Here is a 26,252-nt window from a genome sequence, read left to right as displayed (position 1 = left end):
GAGGAGTAGAAAGAAGGAAGAATATTACATATGGGAGGAAACATCAAAAACCTACACCACCCTTGCATTGTTCGGAAACGTATTTGCTTCAATGTTGGGGTACGTGGAGTACAGAAAATGGAGATTATCTCAAATGAGAGGAACGTTGAAAAACCTGTGTGGCAATTGATTCAAGAAAATTTCAATGATTTGTGTTGTAGAAAAATATGTAGTGAGTAGAATTAACCCTAATTACCCTTATTTAACACATTTCCATGAATCTATCGATAAATTTTATATCAGTTGCAAAGAGGATTTAAAGATATTTTAAGGGGCACATCATTCGATGCACTTTAAATTTTTGTCAACGTATTTCACCGCCGTTCTATGGATGTTGATGTTATTACCGGTTATTTAGGGTGAGTACTTTCTTTTTGGGGCACAAAAAATTAGGATTAAATAAAACTAAACATATCTCAAATATTTTTTTTATAAACTGTATGTACAAGATATTTGAAATGTGTACATATTGCCTCCCACTTTTAAGAAACTATAATCTATTTATACAAATTAAAAGTGAGAAAAAAACGATGTGAAAATAACCAATCGATTAAATTGAACTGTTCATTTTATTAAAACATCTATTTTCATACAAAATGGAATGTTTTTCTTTACAGAAAATGTTTTATTGGTTATTTTCACATTATAAGTCTCTATTTATTATATACATGGATGGCTCAAGATGCTGACATATCTTAAAAGCAACTATCTATAAAAAAATAGAGTTTGTACTTAGTTTTTACACCGTTCTCAAAAAAAATAAATAATTAAACACAAAAAAAAACGAATTACTTCCAATTATATTTATATACAAAAATTCGCTTCACGAAATATGTCAACATAACGTTACAATTAAAAATAGAGCTTTTCATTCGAAGATGAAGCTTGTCAGAAGTGACGAAAAAATCGGCTCAAATATTATATTGGTAAAAAAAATTGATTATAATGGAAACACTTTAAGAAAATACGAATTTTGTGACATAAATCAATTTATATACATATTGTACTTAATGCCATATTTTTTTTAATCGATATTGGTTCACAATTGGTTATATAGAAAAAAAAATAACTGAAAAAGTATTATTGAAAAGTACAATAAAATGATTGTTAAGAAAATTTTTTCCAATTTTGACACCAGTATACTTTACAAATAAAATGAGAAATCTTTTAATAAAGTTCAATCAAAAGTTTTGATTTAATTGATGCATTTCATTTTACAATAATTACTGACATATTTGCTCCCCCTTTCAGTTAGTGGTAGTAATTATTTTTAGAAATATTACCGCATTTGTTATAGAAAAAGAGTTCGAAATGGGACTTGAAATAATGGAAATAAATTGGCAACAACAAACCAACACTACAACGTCAGATGTCATCTAGTTAACTGATACAGACCGCTCCTGATGGGAACCAATATCATAGTTAAGCGATTCCAAGTGTCTCTTAGACACTTGAAGTTCCATTAACGTATCAAATTACTTTTATTTTATATTGATGCGACTCTAACGCTTTTGTGTTAGCCCGAAGATACATTACAGTGATGAAACTTTCGAAATTGTTTGCAACAATGAAGATTATCATTTAAAACACCCACCAAAGAAGACTTGTCGGTTGCTGCATACGATTTAACTTACAATTCAAAATAAACAATTAAATCGTTCAAAGAATACAAAGACAAAAGTCATATCGGTTAAAAAAAATGGGCACAGTAAATTTGGGGTTAGCACAGTATTTTTTCAAAAAATTTAGAAAGTGTTTCCAATATCTAAATATACTTTTTACTGCTAAACATTTCTGAAAAAAAAAAAGTTACCAGATTGAAATTTGTTCAAAATATGTATATATAGAATTAGATAATCTGGGATATATGCAAAATTTGGCAATATAGGAAATTAATAATTTGTTTTTGTTGAAATTTTATCTTACCAAACAGCAAATGATATATTTGGAACATATTTCAAATACTAGTTTTCAATTCTCATGTTTGTATTTTTTCTTCTTCAAAAATTAAACACACAAAACAGTATTGCACTCTCAGCTGCAAGTCCGGTTACAAATCAACATCGACCAACATTCTGTTTCGAGTAAATAAACATATTATGGAAATTTGGGTTTAACAGTGAAATTTCAAAGCCGACAGCTTCTATAGAACAGTAAGAATGCTTAAAGGTCAATGAGCTAACTTGATATGGATCTTTGGAAGAATTTTTTCAAGAATATATCATTATATACTTGATTAATGTATCGGATATGAAAGGTATATACTTTTAAAAGAGTTATGGTCCAAATGTTTAATAGTACTTTTCGACAAACAGCAAAAAGTATGTCGTTTGGACCATAATTCTGGATTAACAAGTTTCTATTTCATGGAAACGCGATAAAAGAAACGAAATTTCAATTTTTACGTTCATTTATTCAATTAAATATATATTTTAATCGGTCGATGTTGAATTGCATATTATAATCAAAAGACAAAAAAACTTTGTATTATCGATTCAATTCAATGATAAAAATTTGAACAAACAATTACAAAGAGTTTTCATACTTAATAGGTACATATATATATATAAAAAAAATTGTATCACTGCGAGGGCCTTTTCACAAAAAAAATCAATAAATTAATAAAATACTTTGAAATTCATATAAAATAATAGGGTTCACACAAATGTTTCTTGATTTTACCGAAAGTAAGTGGTCAAAGCTCACTCATAGTTAAATAAATTTAATTTTTGTGCTTATTTGATGAAAGGATCAATTTTTTGCCAAAATTTAGTCCAAAGTTAGAATATACAGAGTAAAATATACTTATTTCAATTTGTCATATAGGGAAAATATTTGTAGAATATATAATTTTTAGACAAATAGAACTTAGTGTGAATATAAAATAGTTTTGAGCCAAATTTTTTGGGGATTCTAATCCAATGAGGTTTACTAGTCCTTTATCCTTTCAATTTGTTCCTGTCAATACATAAAACGCCTTAAAAATTCCTGTTGTAACCGAAACGAAATGCAAATACGATAAACATTAAAAAGTAGTTCAAATGCAAGTCAAAGAATCTTTCAAAATAGTTACAGTTTAAGAATTAGGGACTGTCTTTTGACTCTTAAAATTGTCAAAAGAAGAAATAACTTTAAAAAATATTCTTGTAACCTAGGAAAACTAGTCCTTTATCCTTCTAATTTGTTTGTGTAAGTACATAAAATACCTCAAAAATTCCATCGGACTGTTATAACCTAAATATGCAAATACGATAAACTTTTCATAGTAGTTCAAATGCACGTCACAGAATCTTTGGGAATAGCCACATTTAGACTATTTATCGAGTAGATTTAGAATTCAGCTCTTAGAACAACAAATGAAAATTATATAATCATATCAAATTCAAGTAGTTAGATATCATTTAATGATGATAAAATTCGATGTACGAGTTGCTTTGAACACTCACTAAGAGATCCAAGTGACGAGACAATGAAAAAATTAAACTTGAAAAAGAAAATTGGTAGCCCCGCCACAGCACCACATAAAATTTTACACCTGCATAAGGAACCGGTTCAAATGTCTTCTAACAAACAACAATTAAATATATATAAAAAAAATTAACACGAAATTGCAAAAAATATTCTGGACCGCCTCGTGGAATTAATTAATTTCAAAAATTTCATTTTCGTACAATTTTTTTTTTTAATAATTCCACTTTATACCATAAAGTTAGTACATTCCAGGAAACGGTCGATCCTTTTTAAATTTTTTTTGATTTTCAAACGTTGGAAGAAGCATCGTTGGATGACGCCAAACGTTCAACACGGTATCTGTTGTAGGGCACATAAGGAGTCCTATTTATATCGTTATCATTTAATACACGCGTCCTGTTGGGCACTACGCCCTCGCACCTACCCATTAACCAGTCCGTGCACTGCTTCACTTGAATGTCACTAACGTGCTCACTGGTCCAATGTTTTAACCACTGCCGAAAACGACCCGCTTTTTTCTTCGTTACATGCGGATGAGACTGAAATACAAAATTATTGATCAATTTGACGTTTGTACAAATACAAAATGAAAATAAATTTTCAGGGTAGTTCAAATGCACATCACTGAATCTTTTGTACCGACTACACCTGTTGTACAGCTGGAATAAGTGTGTAGAACAAAATACACCACCATAGGGGCTGAAATTGGAGTTCTCGAATACCAAATATTCATCATCGCTATTGAAAGATACCTGGATAGAAAAAAATCATAAATGTGACATCAATTCACTCTTGAAAATCAGACAGCAAATCAAAGCACTTAGTTTCCATGACATCGACTTAAATATGACCAGAAATAACAAAGAAAACTTGCATATGGATTTCTAAGCATACAGGTATCAAATGAAATCAAATAGTCTAATATAAAACGCAAATTCTTTCTGCTGGAAAAAACCGAAGAAGAATCACTCTTCTACCGGGTAGAGCACCCCAAAAATTTTCTTCAACACATTTCTGACACTGACATCTCAATTAATGAGATAAGGTCTAGCAGAAACTGACAAGTGTAGATTTTGTGGGAAGGGGAAGAAACTCCAATCCACCCAGTTCTCGGATAACTCACAATTACAAGGGATGGTTTAGATAAGAAATTTGTAGGAAAGAAAACCTAACCTCCTTGAAACAAACTCCATTCCCCCTAGCTCTAAAATTACTCACTATTATGTGGGGTAGTTTGGATAAGAATTTTTTAGGAGAAAAAACATAATCTACTTGAAACAAACTCCAATTCACATAGTACACTCACAATTGCATGGGGTGGTTTGGTTAAGAAACCTCAACTTCTTTGGGACTAACACAGATTCTAGAATTTTTTTAAAACTCTGGAACTGGAAGATGTTGACAGTACAATAAACCATAGGGTTGCAGCACAGTGTGTCCCCTAAAACTAATCGAATTTGAATGGAAAATCATTTTGATAGAATTGCATCTCGTACACACAAAATCCTTAAGTTATTTCTTAATTTTCTATAGTAGTTCAAATGCACGTTATTTTAAGAGCAACTTAACTACTCTCAAGAGTAGAAGAAAAAGGACAATCTATGCAAAGGAAAAACCCTTTATCATATACTGAACTTTCCCATTTAGTTAATCCTATTGAATATTTTTGTCTTAGACAAAATTTTGATCAAACTACTCACCTTTCTCGCTTTGTGGAAGGCACTAATATTGTACAAATAACTATCTTTTCTGACAGTAAACATAATTTTGGAATCTTGGACATTAAATTTGCATTCAGTTTCATCGTTGACCTCATAACCGGGATGCTCCGTCTGATCTCTCTCCGGTACAGTTCTTTCGTTCAATTTCCTCTCAATGGCGTCTAGAATATTGAAATTCTCGGTATCCATCTTTTTATTTTCCTCGCTGGATTCTTCCTCCCTGTTGGACTGATGATTTCTGATTTGTCTTTTGTTCTTGCAGACATTGTTCGCTACCTAATTTATAAAAAAATAAAAACAAATATAATCGAAACGTTATAAATTTTATAATGAGAATACTAACCCTCCTTTGATATAACCTCAAATTCCTGTCCAAATATACCGGCGATCTAGGTTTCGAGTCCAAAGTAATGTCAACATAACGCTCTTTATACGCATTCCATTTTTTCCCATCGTCTACTTTTTTACCATCTTCATTTTCAGCGTCGAGTAATTCGATCGTCATACGACAATCTTCCTTGTAGATAAAAACCTTGAAACAATTCTCATCTTGGACAATCTTTTCCGCCGCCCGCTGGTAAGCTAATTCTTGGTGAACCTAATAGAGTAAATCTTTAAAATATTCATTCGAACTACTGCAGAAATCCAAACATACCCTTTTGTATGCCGTGGCGCAGGATCCTCCAGCAGCTCCCTTTTTCTGTTCCTTCAAAAACAGATCCTGACAAGACGTGGCCGTACGTTCGGTAACGCAATGTTGTAATTGCCGCACCGCATACGACACGACTTTGTCCAACGTAAATGCGACGTAAGCATGTATACCGAACATTTCTCGTAACGTATCTTCGTAAGTATTGGCCTCCATGTTACCATCGAGGAGATTCTTCACCATATCAAGAAAAGCGGGATAGTAATCTTCGATTTCGATATGGGGTTTCGGTTTTAATCGGAGTGCTATGGCCGTACTTTCCTTGCGATTCGAACGGGCTTTTGCCTCTTCGGCGGCCATTGCTACGGCCCTTTCATAAATTTTCGCCAGACGTTCACATAAAATGGCGTGTAAACGGAGGAAGACGTACCAGTTATTATTCGCCATAAAAAGAGTGTAAGCTTCATCCTGCAACATAAAAAACGGGTTATTAGTTATAAATCTGAATTTGGCAATCCTCGGAGTTGTACTAAAACTTACAGGATCGCTGGTTTGCATGTGTAAAAGCGCTTTTTGTTCTTCGTCCTTAGTATCGGTTTCCATTTTTACGGAATTGGGACTAATATCTCCCCTACCGGGAGATTTACCAGGACTCGGTCCTTCTTTCTTCACTTCCTTATCAGATTTCGGCGAACTACTTGGGCTATCATCACAATCGTCCTTATCATCTGTTTTAAGGGAGAAATTAATCGACCATTAGATACATAACATGAAAAGTTGAAATTTATGGGATTCAAACTGTCTTACTGCCACTATATTAGATGAGCTGAGGCGCTAACCTTTGACCTACTGATTCTATTATTTACTACAGACTGTTCACCATGTGCTGTAGGCTACGTGCCCGACCTCTTTTGGTTTTAAGAAGCCTTTGTCAATGGACAGTCTCATACTCACAGAAGAATTGTTTCGCTGTACCCCTCGATTACTTGCAGAAACGACAAGAGCAGTCTGAAGTGGTCATAAACCAGGTAGTGTCCAATGAGGATACCAATAACTCTCCTTATCTCATTTTCGCCGAATGCAAGTGCCCTTTGGGGCCAATTGGTAGAATAAGAAAGAAATATTTTCTTCCAGACCCGGGGTATTACTCCAAGTTATTGATGTCTTCTTGTTTTCTCCCCTCGGTTACTTGCAGAAACGACAAGAGCAGTCTGAAGTGGTCATAAACCAGGTAGTGTCCAATGAGGATACCAATAACTCTCCTTATCTCATTTTCGCCGAATGCAAGTGCCCTTTGGGGCCAATTGGTAGAATAAGAAAGAAATATTTTCTTCCAGACCCGGGGTATTACTCCAAGTTATTGATGTCTTCTTGTTTTCTCCCCTCGGTTACTTGCAGAAACGACAAGAGCAGTCTGAAGTGGTCATAAACCAGGTAGTGTCCAATGAGGATACCAATAACTCTCCTTATCTCATTTTCGCCGAATGCAAGTGCCCTTTGGGGCCAATTGGTAGAATAAGAAAGAAATATTTTCTTCCAGACCCGGGGTATTACTCCAAGTTATTGATGTCTTCTTGTTTTCTCCCCTCGGTTACTTGCAGAAACGACAAGAGCAGTCTGAAGTGGTCATAAACCAGGTAGTGTCCAATGAGGATACCAATAACTCTCCTTATCTCATTTTCGCCGAATGCAAGTGCCCTTTGGGGCCAATTGGTAGAATAAGAAAGAAATATTTTCTTCCAGACCCGGGGTATTACTCCAAGTTATTGATGTCTTCTTGTTTTCTCCCCTCGGTTACTTGCAGAAACGACAAGAGCAGTCTGAAGTGGTCATAAACCAGGTAGTGTCCAATGAGGATATCAGTAACTCTCGTCAGCTCATTTTTTCTGATGAAAGGATCTTAGGGGACCAATTGGTTGAATTATTCCGCATATGAAAGGAGTTATCTCCTATCACATTCCAATGTGATCAGATATCCAGATTAGAGTAGCTGTGTTGTTTGCTCCCAAAGAGTTGATAATCACTTTGACTCCAATTTCACGAGAATCAAGTACTTGGAAAGCTGCTCCACTGCTTTTACGATGTCATACGTTTCTGGTAGGAAAACAGAAGGTGCTGAGCCTATTTGGACGACGAATTTCGTTTTTGGTTCATATATTCTTGTCCATTTCAGAGCTATCAGTTCACTTTCCGTTTTTTAGAGCCTACCGGCTCAAAGATTGTAATTGTGACAGTAGAAACAGTTCAGTATAGACCGGATTTACTCACCATCATCTTCTCTTTCATCGTCGCTAAGTTGCTGCCTTGGATGAAAGAACAAATCGGGTACAAACTGCCTTAATAAATGTTTGATTCTCCTTTTTTCTCCTTTTTGGATACCGGTTTGTCTTTTGACGTGATGAATAAGGAGATTAGCTGCATCGTCTAAAATAGTACGGTCCTTATATTGTATTACCAAATGCGGACCGACGATAGGTTCGGCCCCTTCTTCGTTTTGTTCGTGCCTCTGTGAAAAAATTTAAAAAATCGTTCATAGCAATTGATAAAAATAAGAATTTCTCAACTTACCTCGTCGAAAATTGTCTCGATCTCGTTAAACAAACTTTTCGAACGTAACGCCTTCACATCCGTTTGTTTGAAATTAATTCCTTGATGGTCTAAACTCTTAAGGTAGTACTTTTCGTTCTGTTCCCTCCAAATTTTATTGAAACCTTTTTGGGCTTCTCTCCACTCTTCTTCTTTAGCTTTGAGCCTTCTTAATACTACAGGTACGGCTACCGCTGGATTCCTTTTTAAGCCGTCGATTATATCTTGTGCTTTATCACCGTAAATCCTACAACATCGAATGCGAATTTAAATTTTGTCCAACATTTAATCAAATAAATCAAACTTTTGGTGCAAACGGCGTTTTCATAATCATCAATAACATTAAACGTATAAAAAATGTCATTTGCACCAATATAGTTCTATGAAATGAATTTATTGGTCATAAAATGTCATTTGCACCAATATAGTTCTATGAAATGAATTTATTGGTCATAAAATGTCATTTGCACCAATATCTTTATACAAATTTGTGAGATGGAAGGAATTTACCTTTTGATAGCTCTCTGATGTAATGTAGGTGAATTTCCGCCTAGACAATCATCAAGTTTATACTTGGCAACGTCGTCTGGATTCATTCGGCTCAATTTTTTATTGACACCTTCCAAAACCCTAATAGTAGAGGCGTTTACTTCGATAACGACGTCCAGTTCGAAACGTTCGTCTTCACAACGATACATGTATTCCTCATATTGAGTTTTACGCGAACTGTACCAAAAAAAAAAAAATTAACCTCAAATATATAAATGTTATCATTAAATTTAACGCACCTAACGAACGTACTATCTTCTGACCACGTAGGAAACGACACCCACTGATCGTTCAATACTTCTTTACATAGTTGAGTCCTTCCCGAACATTTGAGTCCTTCTTGCGCTTTCGGAATGATGCAGTAACTGGCGCCCAATCTTTTCGCTGTTGCCAGATCGATTTCTAATGCGTGATCACCTTGCGGTCTCTCGTTACGAGCGACGTTGAACGGTACCGCTTCGGTTTCGTTCTGACCCATAAATTCGCGAAACCAGCGAAGTAACTCGGGAAATTTACCGAGAAACGGAGTGACGATTTGTATGAGTTCCGATTTCGAGACTATTTCTTGATTGAAGAGCGTCAGGCAGCGGAGGAAGTTGTTGTACACTTCCTGGGATCGAACCGCCTTTCGTACCTATAACAATAACAAAAGAAAATTAAAAAACGAGTCGACATATTCTGTTTGTACAAATTCACCTTTCAATTTTCATAATTAAACACCTTTACTAGTCTATTTAGATAAAAAACATAATTACCATTGTTGGATAAACAAAAGACAATGTTCATTTGGTCTAAAAGTTGCAGTGAATTGTCACAATTGTAGTACTGGACATAAAATATCCAGAAGTATACCCAATTACCCTCAATAAGAACTTCCGAAGATTAGCCACAAGGATTTGTAGCATTTCATACCCATTTATGGGTAAAATGGAACGTCTGGTGATTAGCCACAAGCATTTATAGCATTTCATACCGATTTATGGGTAAAATTGAACGTCTGGTGATTAGCCACAAGCATTTATAGCATCTTATACCCAATTATGAGTAAAATGGAACGTCTGGTGATTAGCCACAAGCATTTGTAGCATTTCATACCCATTTATGGGTAAAATGGAACGTCTGGTGATTAGCCACAAGCATTTGTAGCATTTCATGCCCAATTATGAGTAAAATGGAACGTCTGGTGATTAGCCACAAGCATTTGTAGCATTTTATACCCAATTATGAGTAAAATGGAACGTCTGGTTGATTATCCACAAGCATTTTATACTCAACCACTACAAAAAAAGAATGTTGGGTTATACCCACAAGCCTTTGGAGTGTTTAGTGTCCATTAACCACAACAGTGGAAGGTCTGATAACCATACAGTTGGATCTTGTCCATGTTTTTGATCTATAACACTAGCCAAAAGAATTTGAGGCATTTTATACCCAATAACTACAAAAAGGAACGTCTGATGATTAGCCACAAGCATTTTATACCCAGTTATAAGAAATATGGAACGTCTGGAGATTAGCCACAAGCATTTCATAACCAGTTATGAGCAAAATTGAAAATCAAATGATTAGCCACAAGCATTTGTAGTATTTTTTACCCAATTATGAGTAAAATCGAACATATAAAGGTTAGCCACAAGCTTTTGAAGCATTTTATAACCAGTTATGAGTGAAATTGAACGTCAAATGATTAGCCACAAACATTTGTAGCATTTTATACCCAATTATGAGTAAAATGGAACGTCTAATGGTTAGCCACAAGCATTTGTAGCATTTTATACCCAATTATGAGTAAAATCGAACATATAATGGTTAGCCACAAGCTTTTGAAGCATTTTATAACCAGTTATGAGTGAAATTGAACGTCAAATGATTAGCCACAAACATTTGTAGCATTTTATACCCAATTATGAGTAAAATGGAACGTCTAATGGTTAGCCACAAGCATTTGTAGCATTTTATACCCAATTATGAGTAAAATCGAACATATAATGGTTAGCCACAAGATTTTGAAACAATTTATAGCAAGTTATGAGTGAAATTGAACGTCAAATGATTAGCCACAAACATTTGTAGCATTTTATACCCAATTATGAGTAAAATGGAACGTCTAATGGTTAGCCACAAGCATTTGTAGCATTTTATACCCAATTATGAGTAAAATCGAACATATAATGGTTAGCCACAAGATTTTGAAACAATTTATAACCAGTTATGAGTGAAATTGAACGTCAAATGATTAGCCACAAACATTTGTAGTATTTTATATCCAATTATGAGTAAAATGGGACATACAATGGTTAGCCACAAACTTTTGAAGCATTTTATAACCAGTTATGAGTGAAATTGAAAATCAAATGATTAGCCACAAGCATTTGTAGTATTTTTTACCCAATTATGAGTAAAATCGAACATATAAAGGTTAGCCACAAGCTTTTGAAGCATTTTATAACCAGTTATGAGTGAAATTGAACGTCAAATGATTAGCCACAAACATTTGTAGCATTTTATACCCAATTATGAGTAAAATGGAACGTCTAATGGTTAGCCACAAGCATTTGTAGCATTTTATACCCAATTATGAGTAAAATCGAACATATAATGATTAGCCACAAACATTTGTAGCATTTTATACCCAATTATGAGTAAAATGGAACGTCTAATGGTTAGCCACAAGCATTTGTAGCATTTTATACCCAATTATGAGTAAAATCGAACATATAATGGTTAGCCACAAGCTTTTGAAGCATTTTATAACCAGTTATGAGTGAAATTGAACGTCAAATGATTAGCCACAAGCATTTGTAGCATTTTATACCCAATTATGAGTAAAATGGAACGTCTAATGGTTAGCCACAAGCATTTGTAGCATTTTATACCCAATTATGAGTAAAATCGAACATATAATGGTTAGCCACAAGATTTTGAAACAATTTATAGCAAGTTATGAGTGAAATTGAACGTCAAATGATTGGCCACAAGCATTTGTAGCATTTTATACCCAATTATGAGTAAAATGGAACGTCTAATGGTTAGCCACAAGCATTTGTAGCATTTTATACCCAATTATGAGTAAAATCGAACATATAATGGTTAGCCACAAGATTTTGAAACAATTTATAGCAAGTTATGAGTGAAATTGAACGTCAAATGATTAGCCACAAGCATTTGTAGCATTTTATATCCAATTATGAGTAAAATGGAACGTCTAATGGTTAGCCACAAGCATTTGTAGCATTTTATACCCAATTATGAGTAAAATCGAACATATAATGGTTAGCCACAAACATTTGTAGTATTTTATATCCAATTATGAGTAAAATGGGACATACAATGGTTAGCCACAAACTTTTGAAGCATTTTATAACCAGCTATGAGTAAAATTGAACGTCAAATGATTAGCCACAAGCATTTGTAGCATTTTATACCCAATTATGAGTAAAATCGAACATATAATGGTTAGCCACAAGATTTTGAAACAATTTATAGCAAGTTATGAGTGAAATTGAACGTCAAATGATTAGCCACAAACATTTGTAGCATTTTATACCCAATTATGAGTAAAATAGAACGTCTGGTGATTATCCACAAGTATTTATAGCATTTCATGCCCAATTATGAGTAAAATGGAACGTCTGGTGATTAGCCACAAGCATTTGTAGTATTTTTTACCCAATTATGAGTAAAATCGAACATATAAAGGTTAGCCACAAGCTTTTGAAGCATTTTATAACCAGTTATGAGTGAAATTGAACGTCAAATGATTAGCCACAAACATTTGTAGCATTTTATACCCAATTATGAGTAAAATGGAACGTCTAATGGTTAGCCACAAGCATTTGTAGCATTTTATACCCAATTATGAGTAAAATGGAACGTCTAATGGTTAGCCACAAGCATTTGTAGCATTTTATACCCAATTATGAGTAAAATGGGACATACAATGGTTAGCCACAAACTTTTGAAGCATTTTATAACCAGTTATGAGTGAAATTGAAAATCAAATGATTAGCCACAAGCATTTGTACTATTTTATACCCATTTATGGGTAAAATGGAATGTTCGATGATTGGCCACAAGTATTTGTAGCATTTTATACCCAATTATGAGTAAAATCGAACGTCTGGTGATTAGCCACAAGTATATAGCGTTTTATGCCAAGAATTAGCCACAAGCATTTGTGACATTTTAACGTTACACTGTTTTTACAAAAGTATCTCTCTCTTTTTGAGTGAAAAAATGGTGAACCCCACCCCCTTTCAATAATCATTTTTAATGTATATCAAATGATTTATTTATTTATTTATTTTGATATTATTTTATTTTGAAAACAATCAACTGTCGTGCTTTCTTGTACAATATTCTTCAAAGATGTTTGTATAAAATTATTTTTTGAACGGCAATGTTTACCTTGTAACAATTTTTTTTTATATTTAAATATTTGTGTGAAGCATGATAATTTTAATAATAATAAAAATAAATAAAGTTCGGCGACCTCGTGTATTTCGTCCGCACATTCTACTAAATATCGATAAAAACATTTTTTTTTTTTTTTTAATTCCTATTTCGTCTATACCAAATTGTCTGTTTTATTAACGTCACTTTACAGGTACATATGATGTTTCCCCAATCCACGTACTCCGTTTTAAAACCATTATTTTACGACTCGGTTTTACGAAAACAATGTTAACTGTGTACTGATAGCAAAATCACAACAAAGTTTGTGATGATGATGGCGCAAAAAACGGAATCTAATAAAAAATAAACATCGAACAAAAAGTATATCGAATCAATTTCTCGATTTTATTTAACGACTTAACTCTGTTACTATTCGCGTACACCTGTATACGTACGTTTTAATATCCGATTAAAATAATTTCATCTGTTTTCTCCCGATGTCCAATTTTGTGTGCGCATTTAGCATCAGTCAAGGACATACAGTGCCAGCTCAACCGGTAAACGATAAACGTGGAACAACAGTTGAAAGTTACGACGTACACCAGACTAATTCGTCATAAATGATGTCGATTTTCGTATAAAAAAAAAATGTTTATTTAGTGTGATAAAATTCGTATTTTCTAACCAAAAATAACTGAATGGAAAAATAACGGAGATATTACTAATGTGTCACTACAAAAACAAGTGGTTGTTAGATAATTTTCAACTTCAAACATACACCCAAATGTACTACAAGTAAGTGTAGTGTTTGTTACTGCAGGATAGGGTGTGTAAAAGGGACAGAAATTCATTATTATCGATAAATTCACAAGCCTTACAGACATAAAATGGCGGGGATATATAATATGAGCGGTAGATCAAATGTACTAACAATCATAAATAGGACAAACGTTTTAGAATAACAAAAAAAAGCAATGTATTTGATGGCAGACACACATCCCCTTTCAAAACACTCAAAATAAAATTTTTTTGGCAGATCTTACATATTACATCCCTTTCTGACACTTATTATAAACTATGAACGGATTTCTAATTTGATCAATGCAATCACACGTTTTTTCAAGATTTTTTCACCTTTCTAGCTACATAATATGAGTGGTAGTTCAAATGTACTATGTACTTTTAAGATTATTGCCACTTTTCTGGCTACATAATATGTAGTAGTTCAAATGTACACACTATCATAAATAGTGCCAATGTTTTAGAAGTAAAAAGTTTTTGATTAAATAGGATTTAATTTTTAAAGTAAATATCTGAATAAATTTACACACTGATCATACTAAAAAAATGTTAATACTTCAGAAAGTTATGAAAAAATGGTAATAGTTCAATGTGAATGGATAAAACAAATGAAACAACTAAAATAAAATTTTACTTTGAACAATATTGCCTAGAATCAATATAAATAAAAAATTAATTATATAAAACTCATCATAAGACCTATACAGACTTGGGGAGGTTCTTTCGTGGGGCATTTTATGCAAAAAAAGTTCTAAACCATAAAAAATACCTCCTAATACATATTTGATATAACAAATCTAGATCATTGAATAACAATTGGGGTTTCCGCTGCTGAAACTCCTACAAAGATGTCAAAAGATACAAATAATGACCATTGTGATGGGATCAAGAGGTGAGAAACAACCACACTTTTAACTAATACTGTATATCTTTCATATTGTTCCAAACGGCTAATATTATATAAAAAAAATGAGTTATGAAAAGTTCATTCTACATCTATAGTAATGAGCAGTAGTTCAAATACACAAGTCCTACAAATATTTAATAAAATATAAATAATGACCTTCATGATGGTATGAAAGGCTAAATAAAAGCCACAATTTTCACTGTTTCCAAAGATGACACTTTTGAGTCTTTAAAAAATTCATAAATACCAAAAATATGTACATAACAAACACTCAAAATGTTTTAGGAACACCGATTATCATTTTTCACTATTATTAAGGTAATTAAGTTTCAAATGTTTTAAAAATTAATGTTAATTGGTGAAATTGTTTACATAATACAAGTAATTAAATAAATTTTGTATTAATGTAGCAAATCTAATCGAAATACAATGTTAAGTTTCGAATACCATCTGCATTCGTTTTACAGTCTACTGAACATGAATTCAAATAAAAACCGATGACTATTATACAGTCTTAAGATATTTGAAACATAAATAAGACCAACGTTTTAGCATATATAAGACCCCCAAGGTAATATTATCAATTTTTTTCGTGTTTCTAGCCACATAATCCGAGCAGTAGTTCTAATAACCCAATATTATAAAAGGAAAGCACTCAAAAAAGCAATTTATTTGATTGCTGATCTTATAGAAAATCATAACACGTATACATCCCCTTCTGACACCTATTATAAGCTATGAATACGCTTATAGATAGCATTTTTCCATATATAAGGTCCTAAAGATCAGGTAATTAAATTTTTTACGTTTCTCATTCCATATAATCTGAGCAGTAGTTCTAATGATCCACTAAACATAAATAAGGCCAATGTTATGAAAGGAAAACGCTAGAAAAAGTAATCTATCCCCTTCTGACAGTTTTTGTCCCCCTAGCCATATAATATGAGCAGTAGTTCAAATGCATCAACACAATTAGGGCCAATTTTATAAAAAGGAAGCACTAGAAAAACCAAACTGATCTTTGGAGAGTTTGAAAAACATTAAATTACATCGGTCACATATTAAAATGAGCAGTAGTTCAAATGCATCAACATAATTAGGGATAATGTTATAAAAGAAAAGCACTAGAAAAACCAAACTGATCTGTTGGGAGTTTGGAAAACACATATTAAAATGAGCAGTAGTTCGAATGCATCACCAAACATATATATGGCCCAAATTTCAAAAAAATCTATTTGGTAGTATAATTTGTTTACAATTTGATAAAACAATGAAAACTAGCAGCTCTGAAATTTTATAAACATTTCTACGGTCGATTAAATATAATGAAAACTTTCACTCCCTATCTCCAAAATACTTAAGCCACGTTCAAGATAGAATAAATATATTTAAACATTTATATTTATAGAATATGTTTACTGGAGGATATAATAACGATAATGACATACGTTACAAACAAAAACAAACTTTTCATTATGTTTGATACGATTTAATAAAATTATGCTGTTTTAATACGATTATCTTCATGAAAATGGAAGATTCATAATATTAAAGAAAATATTAAGTAAGAATTGGAAAGAAGAAGAAAAGATCAGATTAAATATATAATAAATTATAGATCTGTAGTTCGTTTGTATCGTTATCGATAGGGGGATTGTAAAGGAAAATCCGGTAAATAAAATTCATTGTACTGTTTAATTTTTTTCGGCAATATAAGAAAAACTAATTATTTTTAATAGTGCAATTAATGTCACTGAAATATAATTTTCAGATAAAAAAATGTCGATTTTATATTTATGTTAATGCTGCACCTATTTTGTACTATTTTTTAATTTCCCCAACATTATTTATATTATAATTATGAATCAATGCATAAAAACATAAACATTATGTATAATATTATGCACTGATAACTCACCTTATCAAAAAACGCATAATCATTGAGTGTTCCATACTTCCCAGCTTCGCTGAGGCTAACATCTCGACAAGTGGAAGAAATCTTGTGTTTTTTAGGAGGCGGTTGATCTCGATGTTGATAACTGGAATATGGCGGGGATCTTTTAACTGGCCCCCCAGCGATATGACTGGGTTTATGTTGAACGCCATGTCTTTCCAGCATATGATCACGGTTATACGGTTTCACTGGAAGTTTTTTGACGGAGTTTGAGTGTTCCGAAACTGGCACCTGTAAATTACAATCAACATTAGTAATTAGGTATAAGAAAATTAGTTTTAACTAAATGTTCTAACCTGGTTGGTATGACTGGTGGCATCTGGTAAAAACTGCCCGAATTCTGTCAACAGATCACTTTGATTTTCAAAAAGTTTTGCTACTTGACTGTAAACTTCTTGCTCGGTTAGATGTTTTATGCCACTAGATATGCTCGATGACTCCTTCAATGTGCGCTGTTCCTTTTGATAAGTGTGCAAGATTTCCAAAAATTTCTTATACTTCTCTGGTTGTCCTTGGAAGCGGTTCTAAAAGAGACATTTTTAGATATTTCAATAATGCCTTCAATACTACATATAATGATAAATTTAAAATTTCACAAATACAAATTACTACTACTACCACTTCTCTGCGATTATGAAATGAGTATGATTCATAATTTGGTTGAATTGTTTATTAACATAATAAACAAATTTTAGTGATTCAATTTTTTTTTCTGTGCCAAAATGAGTTCAGTGGGTAACTATTTGAAAACCTGTAACTGCATAAACATAATAAATTCTGAATTAAAAATAAAAATAAATGTAAAGCATTTCAGCATGTGTTTGATTAACCCAATGACTACTTTATCTAACCTAACGTGTAACGATTTAAAATGAGTAAATCATTAATTGTTTCACACTTGCAAGTGATAGTGTTCAATAAATTACAATGACACTTAAGTACGCTAATAAATTAATATGTTTCAAGTTTTGGTAGGAAAACGGATTAAAAAAATCTGGAGAATTTTTTTAAAAGTAGCATATTATCTAGAAAAGTGGGTAAGGAACATTGACTCTTAAAAATTATTAAATTAAGAAAATTCTATACTAAATTATTGAACTGATCATAAATTTGGATTCAAAGCACATAATAGAGGTGAAAATAGCAGCCATAACCTAAAAATTACATTACTTCTTTGTAAAATTATTTTTGAATTTCAATGACATCTTTTAGATGATATCGATTGATTTTGTTATTCAATAAGATATTTCTGAAAGTCATAAGCAGGTAATAATTATCCTAAAACAACCCCTGGACAGTTTAATTATGTGAAATCTATTTTTTTTATATAAATAAATGTCTGGGGATGATTTGAGGAAAGAAAAATGAGCTTCAAGTATACCTCCTATTTTTTTATTGAACAGATTGTTCCTGAATGCCCTAGGTAGGTAATAATTGTTTTGAAATAACACTTGTGCATTTTGATCTTAAGAAATCTATTTAAAAATTGTCTGAAGATGATTCAGGGAAAGACGAATAAGCCATAACCTTATTTTCAATGTTTTTATTGAATAAAGTGTTCCCAAATAATGCTCTAAACAGGTAATAATTATTCTAAAACAACCCCTGTACAAATATATCTTGAGAATTTTTTTTTTTCGATAGACAAAAATCCGAGGATGACATAGGAAAAGAATCAATGAGCTAAGATACGTAATTAATATTTCCCCTGTAACTTCAAGTCTTCTAGAACTATTTTGGACTTACTAAAAGTTGCAAGGGCCTTAGCTAGAGGATCCTTAGAAGAATCTGAATACCCCGACAGTCCTATGGACCCAGAGCCCCCCCTTGATGTAGCTAAAAGTGTTGCTGTTGTGTATCTCAATGGTCCGCTTGCAAGGAGGTCTCGGCAAAGATGGATAGACACCTGGCTTAAGACAAGCAAAGGCACACTTTGTTGGACCTTGTGCGTCTACACCAAACAACTGCTCCAATTAGGTTTTAACCGGACACGGTCATTTAAGGCACCATCTCCACACCATGGGCATTACGGACGATCCGGAGTGCAGCTGGTGCATGGAGGAAGATGGTACGGCAAACCACATCATCTGTGAGTACTCAGCACTACCACGAGCGCGATTCAAACACTTGGACAAGCCTCACAACTTGCCTAATGACTAGCGAAACCGCCTGATCAGCTTTTCAAAGGACATTGACCTTTAGTAACGTCAAGTCGGGCACGAGGGGTCAATGACCTCTTGGCCGTCCACAATGCCACTATAAACTATGATTTCCAACAGTCTCAGTAAGAGGAACAGATTGCTTTGTAGTTACCTCACTGAACAGTGATTCAGAACAACTTTTTTTAAAGTTATAGTGTATAGAGTGTATGAAATATATTTAGAAAAAAATATGGAATGTGGTTCAATGAGGATTACTGGTTTTATATTCACTGATTGAATAAGTGAAAAAGGTTCAAATATTTTTTTTTAATGTAAAAGTTCAGACTGCACTATTTTGAACTTTTATTTTTCGAAAGGCCTCATCTCTGAGAATCGTGGAGCAGCAATTTGCAATTATATTTCGTGGAAAATTTGGTAAATAAATCGAAAAGACTCACGACATGATTAAGGAACCCTACGGTGATGCGGCCATGGCTAGATCGGGTATTTTTGAGTAACACAAGCTGTTCCTGGAAGGTAGGGAAAAAGTGAAAGCACTACTCAAACATAAAACTTAACCATGAGGAAGTTTGTGCCATGAGCGTTATCAGAAGAGCAATAGACCAACCGGAAAGAGATCTGCCAGGAGTTTCTTAACCCCTCATCTTTTTTTTGTCTATTCCTGGGAATACAATCGACGCCCAAGGGGGTCTGGCAAAGGCTGCTATTTTGAAAAATTCTAATCGGTTTTAATGTTTTTCACATACGGTTCATATTATTCCAGTACAGAGCTGGAATGGTACTAGAAAGATGTAAACCTGTACCGTTCCGGGGGGTCCAATCCAATCCGGTTGATTGGAATTGTTTGTTCGTACAGATACCTCTTCGGAATTTTGTAAATACAAAGACACGTACCAATCTGCTCAGCAAAACATCTTTGACGGTACATAGGTAGCAGTTTTTTAACGACTGGAACAACGTGGACGATATAATCCAGTCGAGCGCTGGAATAAAGTGAACCTCAAGCTTACGGATTACGCTTTAACAGCTCACTCTACATCAGCACAAGTTGAAACGCGTTATAAAGAAAATTTATGACAACTTACCTTAATTTTGTTAACGTAATTGATGGCGTGATTGAATTCTACTGGTTGATTCTGCGGCGTGTCCGTGTTCCCCTGGAGGGCGTGAGTAACCGCCGCTTGAGCTGCAGACAACGACAGAGAACCGTAAGTGAGCGGCGGAGCGCCGTTACCCCCGTAAGAAGGGGTGTGATGAACCATCGGCGGTTGTTGCTGAGGTTGTGGCGCTGGTGGTGGTTGAGGTGTGACGGGCGGGATGTGTTGAGTAAACGACAGCGGTTGGGAGCTCGGCGGACCCGGAGGCGGTTGTTGACCGGACACATTTATAGTTCCTGAACCTTTTAAAATCATAGCCGAACGATGTTCTTGCGGTCCCGAGTTGATAGTTCCGGTCGGACTCGGCATACTAACGGACACTTGGAACGCGTAACCCTGATCGTTACGTTGCACTTCGATCTTATAACCCGGAGGGAGAAAAGTATTGAAACCGACGATCAATTCGGGAAATCCTTTAAACAGATTCGACACTCTAGTTATAACACCCGGGGTGTCAATACTCTGACTCTTAAACTCCTTCATAATGTCCAAAAAATCGTTGTAAACTTGCGGTTTCGATCCGAATTTGTACTTGACCAGATCCAGATACGAAAGCGCATCTTCGACCTTCAACCGTTGGAAATTTGTGGTATTGGACGATTGTTGTTGCGCAGATTCTTGGAGTCCAGCCCCAGATGGTGAACCGCCGGCAGTGCGTAACTGGGAATGTCCGCCGATTGGGATGGACATCGTCGGTGGTTTAAGAGAATGCGGCGCGGTGGCCGACGGTAACGAATGGCCATAGCTGACCGGCGGAGCGGGAGGATATAGTCCAGATTGCATGCCTTCGCTCACTACTTTCACGGTATTCGCGGAACTGTTCGCCGAATATAAAGACGCAGTTACCACATTGGACAGCGATTGACGATAGAGGGCGCCGCCCTGACCGATACCGCCGCCAGACAAAGGAGGTTCGTTTCCTTCTTTCACGGTCTCATCCACGCGCAAACGTTTCATTTCAAATTACATTTGGGCGGCTGCAACAAGACAAGACAAATTCTAATTCAGTAACTCGACAAACCAAAAAAAAAAAAAAAACTTTTAGGTTATAATAAGGCCACTTTTTTGTTATTAACAACTGTTTTTACTGTTTTTCAAATCTAATTTGGCATCACTGTTAGGGACGAGGACGGAGAAGGACCTGACCTAGAGATGGCGGTATTTGCTTGAAAAATACCCTCTGCATCAGAAAGTTACCGATCTGTACAACATATATTTCAAGTTTTAAAAACGCCACGTTGTTTAGTATGATACATATACTTTTATTTGAAAACTGAAATTAGATTCTATTCTGGTTAGTAGAGTTTAAACGAGATAGTACGACCTGCAAGGACCAGCATCGCGGTTTTTCGACCAAATAAACTGACGATTCCAGAAATGTCGAAGAAAATCCACAAATCGGCACTGGAAGATCGTCGATCGAAAGTGCGCGAACTAGCAGACATTGTAGGCGTTCTAAAAAGTATGATACGTCGTATGGGATGCCACGTTTTGCGCCGTTTGATCTATCACTTCATACTCCAAACAAAAAAACCAATCAAAACATTGAACTGAAAAGAGAGAATCGACTCCAAAGAAGGTTCCATCTGCAGGCAAGGTCATAGTATCAGTTTTTTGGGATAATTTTCATTGACTATCTTGATAAAGGAAAAACTATCAACTACTAGAATTATACGAACTTATTGCGACGTTTGAGCGAAGAAACCAAGTAAAAACGGTCGGAAGACAGTGATGTTTTATCAAAACAATGCACCAGCTCACACAACCGTTATTGCAATGGTCAAATTTAATTAATTAAAGTTTGAATTACTACTTCATACACCCTAAGCGCCAGATTTAGCATTTGAAAAGGAATACCGAACCTACTGAACATCTATGGGAGCTAAAAGGAGAGAATTTTTGTGTTTTATTTGTTGGATCAGGTACTTTTAGAACCATCCTCGTATAACTACTTTGTAATTTGTTTGAAAGTTTTTTTTTTGTAATAACAAAACTTTCTAAATGTATCGTATCCTATCAAATCAATATGCTTTTCATGATTCATTTTAATGATTCACACGCCTACTTTATTACAAAAAATGAGGTTTCAAAACAATCTTACATAAATAAACGACAAGAAATTCTAAAGATTTTTTTTTTGTAAAGCTCATTGTATAATTTACATCTTCGTAAAATATTTACTTATTCAAATTTATTATAAACATACCGAGTGTCCATATATGAAATATTTCAATTATCTAAATAAAGTTCTGCAAGATTTTTGAAACACTTTGTATTTAGGTGTAACAATTTTTACAAAATATACCATTAAAAAGTGCTGTATAAACAACAAAAGGGCGTACCCAGGATCAAAAATACAATTTTAAGAAAATCATGCAGTACTTCATCAACTAATTCATTACAATTATTTGTTTGTAATTTAATTTCCAAGGACGAAATAAATGAGATATTCTTAATAACTGATAAACTAATGGTTCCTAAATAAGTCTTTATAAATATATTTCAATTTTTTTCTGCCATTTTTTCCATCAATTCAAAATCTGTCCACCTTAAGAAAGGATAATCACTCTCAAATTTCACTTTACAATTAAATACTCAACTAGAAAGAGCATCATGATTTCAGGAAATATTTTAAACAGTAATTGTTTAACTAAATGTGGCTTTTCCTTGTTCACATCAATCTCAATTCAACAAACTGGTATGTTTATCAAAATTAAATCCAATTTCCTTCAATATCGACTTAGAAAGTATCTGAATTGGATAGTTTTAGTATCTTTCAATAAATTAATTATTTCAAAGTTATTTTTTTGGGTGAAAAATTGCTTGAAAACAGAATAACTCCGAACTATGATTATGTTAGTAATAATGTGATATGCATGATTGATCAATACTTCATTCAAAATTTGACTAACCCAAATGCTCGATTTTAAAATATTCAATTTCAGTTTAGTTTAAACAAATTCAGTTTCCAAGGATACAAGAAATGAGATTTTCTAAATTACTCGTTCCTTAATGACTGGGAAATTCTTTATAAATATATTTCAACATAAAAATGGCAGTGAATGGAAACTGCGTTATATTAGGATTCGATAGATGCGAACGAAATATCTAATTATTAATCAAATATGATTTAAATATATAGATATTAATGAAATATCAATTTCATAACGATAGATTTAGGTTATTTTTTAAGTAGGAAAAAAGTTGTATGAAAATACCTTACCACGAAAAGGAAAATTCCGTGTAATTTCCAAAAATAGTAGAAACCTCTCACGTTTATCATATTTAACGAAAGTTTTAAAGTGTAGTGCACAAAACTTGACACAAAACGTTCAAATGAAGCCGACATCTGCCATGTTGAACTGCTAGAGTTCAGCTGATTGGTAAAGACACGCCCACTTATTTATTTCAGGCATAAACAAAACCGGTAGCGGTAGCGTATCCTAGTGATCATTTGAACGCCTGATTCTCGTTTTACCACATCGTGAATTTCAAACAAAAATCACAACGTTCAATAAGCCTTTTACATTGTTATCATTGTCAAAATCATAAATCACTTTATATAAAAAACAAACTATATTTTAAAATATTAGATTTCCGAAAAAGTACACCGCAATAATCAGATAGGTATGATGAATTCGAACCAAATATACTACGTTACGTAATAAAAATAAAGAAACATGTTTAGTGTAGAGTGTATAATAGCGCGCGCAACCCAAGCCCAATACCATTGGCTGTGTTAACCCTAATATTATCCCGGTTGCGCAATTTGACAATACTGCAATCTGCAATTTCTGGATAATCTGCACGAAACTTAAAAGGCGTTGCACCTGAAATAATATGAGTTACGCCGCGAAACCGACGAAGAAAGTCCGAGATTATTTTTTTATGTATTCATTTAGCAACAGTTAACTTTCCCGTTTGACCTTGACTAAGTGTTCAGAAATTATTACGGAGATCAAAAAATGTGTGACATTTGTTTTAGAATTACAGAATAACATTACGATTACTATAAAATATTCGGACGCGAGATACCCCATACACTTTCCCGAAATCTATTTTTAGATGAACCTATTCGTAGTTAGTTGAAAATCCATCTGCTAAATCAGGTGTCATTCGTGTAAAGAAACAAAATTATTTTGTAACGCATTGTCCTCAAATTAAACTTACATTTTCGTCAAGTACCAGTCAAATGATACATTTTCCATATCGGGCAGTTATCGAACCACGCCAAGAGCAATAACATGCACCACAAGTACAGTATCATCCTTTCGGACTATTTAATACGTCGCACAATCATGATTGTAGAAGTATAAATTTACGTATGCGATACGAGAATGTATGTCCATAGCTTGGCAACATCGTTTGCCCTCCAATATTAAACCTACGTTGCCGTTGTTACAGGGACGATCAAAAACCATTATTCCGAGGTTTTTAATATGAGTAATGGGCGTAAAAAGACAACGCCGCAAAAAGAGTTCGCTCCCGCGAGCCAAGAAGAGAGCTCTCCATTGGATAAACGACGAATCGATAGGAGAGTGGAAGGGTAGGGAACCGGACGCACACAAAGCGCTATTGCCAGCGGTTACTCTAAACAAAATGTTCGTAAAGACGAAAATCGCTTGCAAACCTTTGTCAGTAAACAAATACAAAATGTTACGAGAATATTTCATAACGAGTAGTATGATGAAGGCATAATGGAAATTTCTAAATTAATAATCTGAACGGTAGACGAAATATGTTGATTTGCTATATATAAATAGACGAAATTTAAATTAAATTGCCAATTGGCATTTAAAAAATCGTGTTGCTTACTAATCTTTTATAACACGCTTTCCGCGGTTGCCAGGTCAAGTGTTCTCGACATCGCCGACAACAAACATCTCACTAAATTTGGTATTAATAACAAATTTGTTTATTTAAAACAAAAGATCCGAAAAAAAAATATTTTAGACACCTCACCTCCCACTTTGAAAAACATATGAACTAATTTTAGATATTCTACAAAAGCATTATAATGAGGTAATTATGGAAAATGACTATTAAAATTCATTACTTTCGATAAAAAACCGAAATAATACCGTCTGGATGCCAATAACCGTAAATTAGATGATAAAGGAATGAAAAATATGTCACTCACCTCGAAAAAGCCACTTCTGAGTTGAATTTTTCAATAAAACAGCTTTCCACAGGCACAATACTACTTTTTAACAATAATATTGCGTTTTCACAATAAATGAACAACTTTACACTCAAATTCATGAAAAGAAAATTCTGACACATTATGTTCTACCTCTTAATACGGTGACCGATTGGCGACTGGCTGCTAGCAGTGCTTGCCTGCCTGTTTCAGAATCCTCAAAGCTTGTTTGGAACAGTTCATTTTATTTGGGGGGACAAGTCACGTTACAAAAATTTTTAAAAAACCAAATATTTCTATAGTTTTTTCATGAAACTATATAACAAAGAACCTTTTTAAATGATTACTGGTATCTAAATTCACCTACAAAATAATATTATATAGAAAATATTATATTTACAGAAATTAGAACTCGATGCTTACTCCCCTATACCGAGTGGACTAATCTGAATGTAGAATCGTGGATGATCGACGGGAGTGCGCCACTGTACCGAAATTTCAAAAAAGGCGCGTATCGTAAACTTAAGTATGCCATAAAGTTCCATAAAACTTGAGATAAAACTTTACAATAAAATATGTTGGAAACTATACTTGATCAAATTCTAGTTATATACGCATATATCACAGGATATACTAGTGAAACGTGGATCAAAATATTTAATACGATCGATTGGCACGCCTGAATTTTTTTTTAATAACCAATTAGATGTGAGGTACGTGT

The 26,252-nt window shown here is 33.8% G+C and overlaps 1 protein-coding gene across 3 annotated transcripts; it reads right to left on the bottom strand.

Annotated features, from left to right (window-relative positions):
* Positions 1-453: 453 nt before the first annotated feature.
* LOC130443508 (paired amphipathic helix protein Sin3b) lies at positions 454-26,015 on the bottom strand. 3 transcript variants are annotated; one of them, XM_056778193.1, is made up of 14 exons: positions 25,955-26,015; positions 24,562-25,894; positions 20,320-21,368; positions 17,369-17,596; positions 17,037-17,303; positions 9,255-9,649; positions 8,977-9,192; positions 8,449-8,713; positions 8,149-8,386; positions 6,421-6,608; positions 5,887-6,348; positions 5,575-5,829; positions 5,211-5,507; positions 454-4,049 (listed from the first exon to the last, which is right to left on the bottom strand). In XM_056778193.1, exons 3-14 carry the CDS (start codon positions 21,346-21,348, stop codon positions 3,798-3,800), a joined length of 4,092 nt encoding a protein of 1,363 aa, XP_056634171.1. In that variant the 5' UTR covers positions 21,349-21,368; positions 24,562-25,894; positions 25,955-26,015; the 3' UTR covers positions 454-3,797. The 3 variants fall into 3 exon arrangements, with proteins under 3 accessions (XP_056634171.1, XP_056634170.1, XP_056634172.1); XM_056778192.1 differs by having other exon boundaries at positions 25,532-25,894; XM_056778194.1 differs by lacking the exons at positions 24,562-25,894; positions 25,955-26,015 and adding an exon at positions 23,615-23,753.
* Positions 26,016-26,252: the final 237 nt, after the last annotated feature.

This window comes from Diorhabda sublineata, chromosome 4 (genome assembly GCF_026230105.1).
Source record: "Diorhabda sublineata isolate icDioSubl1.1 chromosome 4, icDioSubl1.1, whole genome shotgun sequence".
Taxonomy (NCBI): Eukaryota; Metazoa; Arthropoda; class Insecta; order Coleoptera; family Chrysomelidae; genus Diorhabda; species Diorhabda sublineata.
This window is presented reverse-complemented; position numbering and strand designations above follow the sequence as displayed.

Bases quoted from the DNA above. Each gene is read 5' to 3' on its own strand.
- LOC130443508 (XM_056778193.1), bottom strand. From the start codon at position 21,348: ATGAAACGTTTGCGCGTGGATGAGACCGTGAAAGAAGGAAACGAACCT. The intron at 5,830-5,886 runs GTATGTTTGGAT...TTACTCTATTAG, and splicing joins GCGCCACGGCATACAAAAGG to GTTCACCAAGAATTAGCTTA. The intron at 4,050-5,210 runs GTGAGTAGTTTG...TTTGTATTTCAG, and splicing joins CCTTCCACAAAGCGAGAAAG to TCTCATCCGCATGTAACGAA.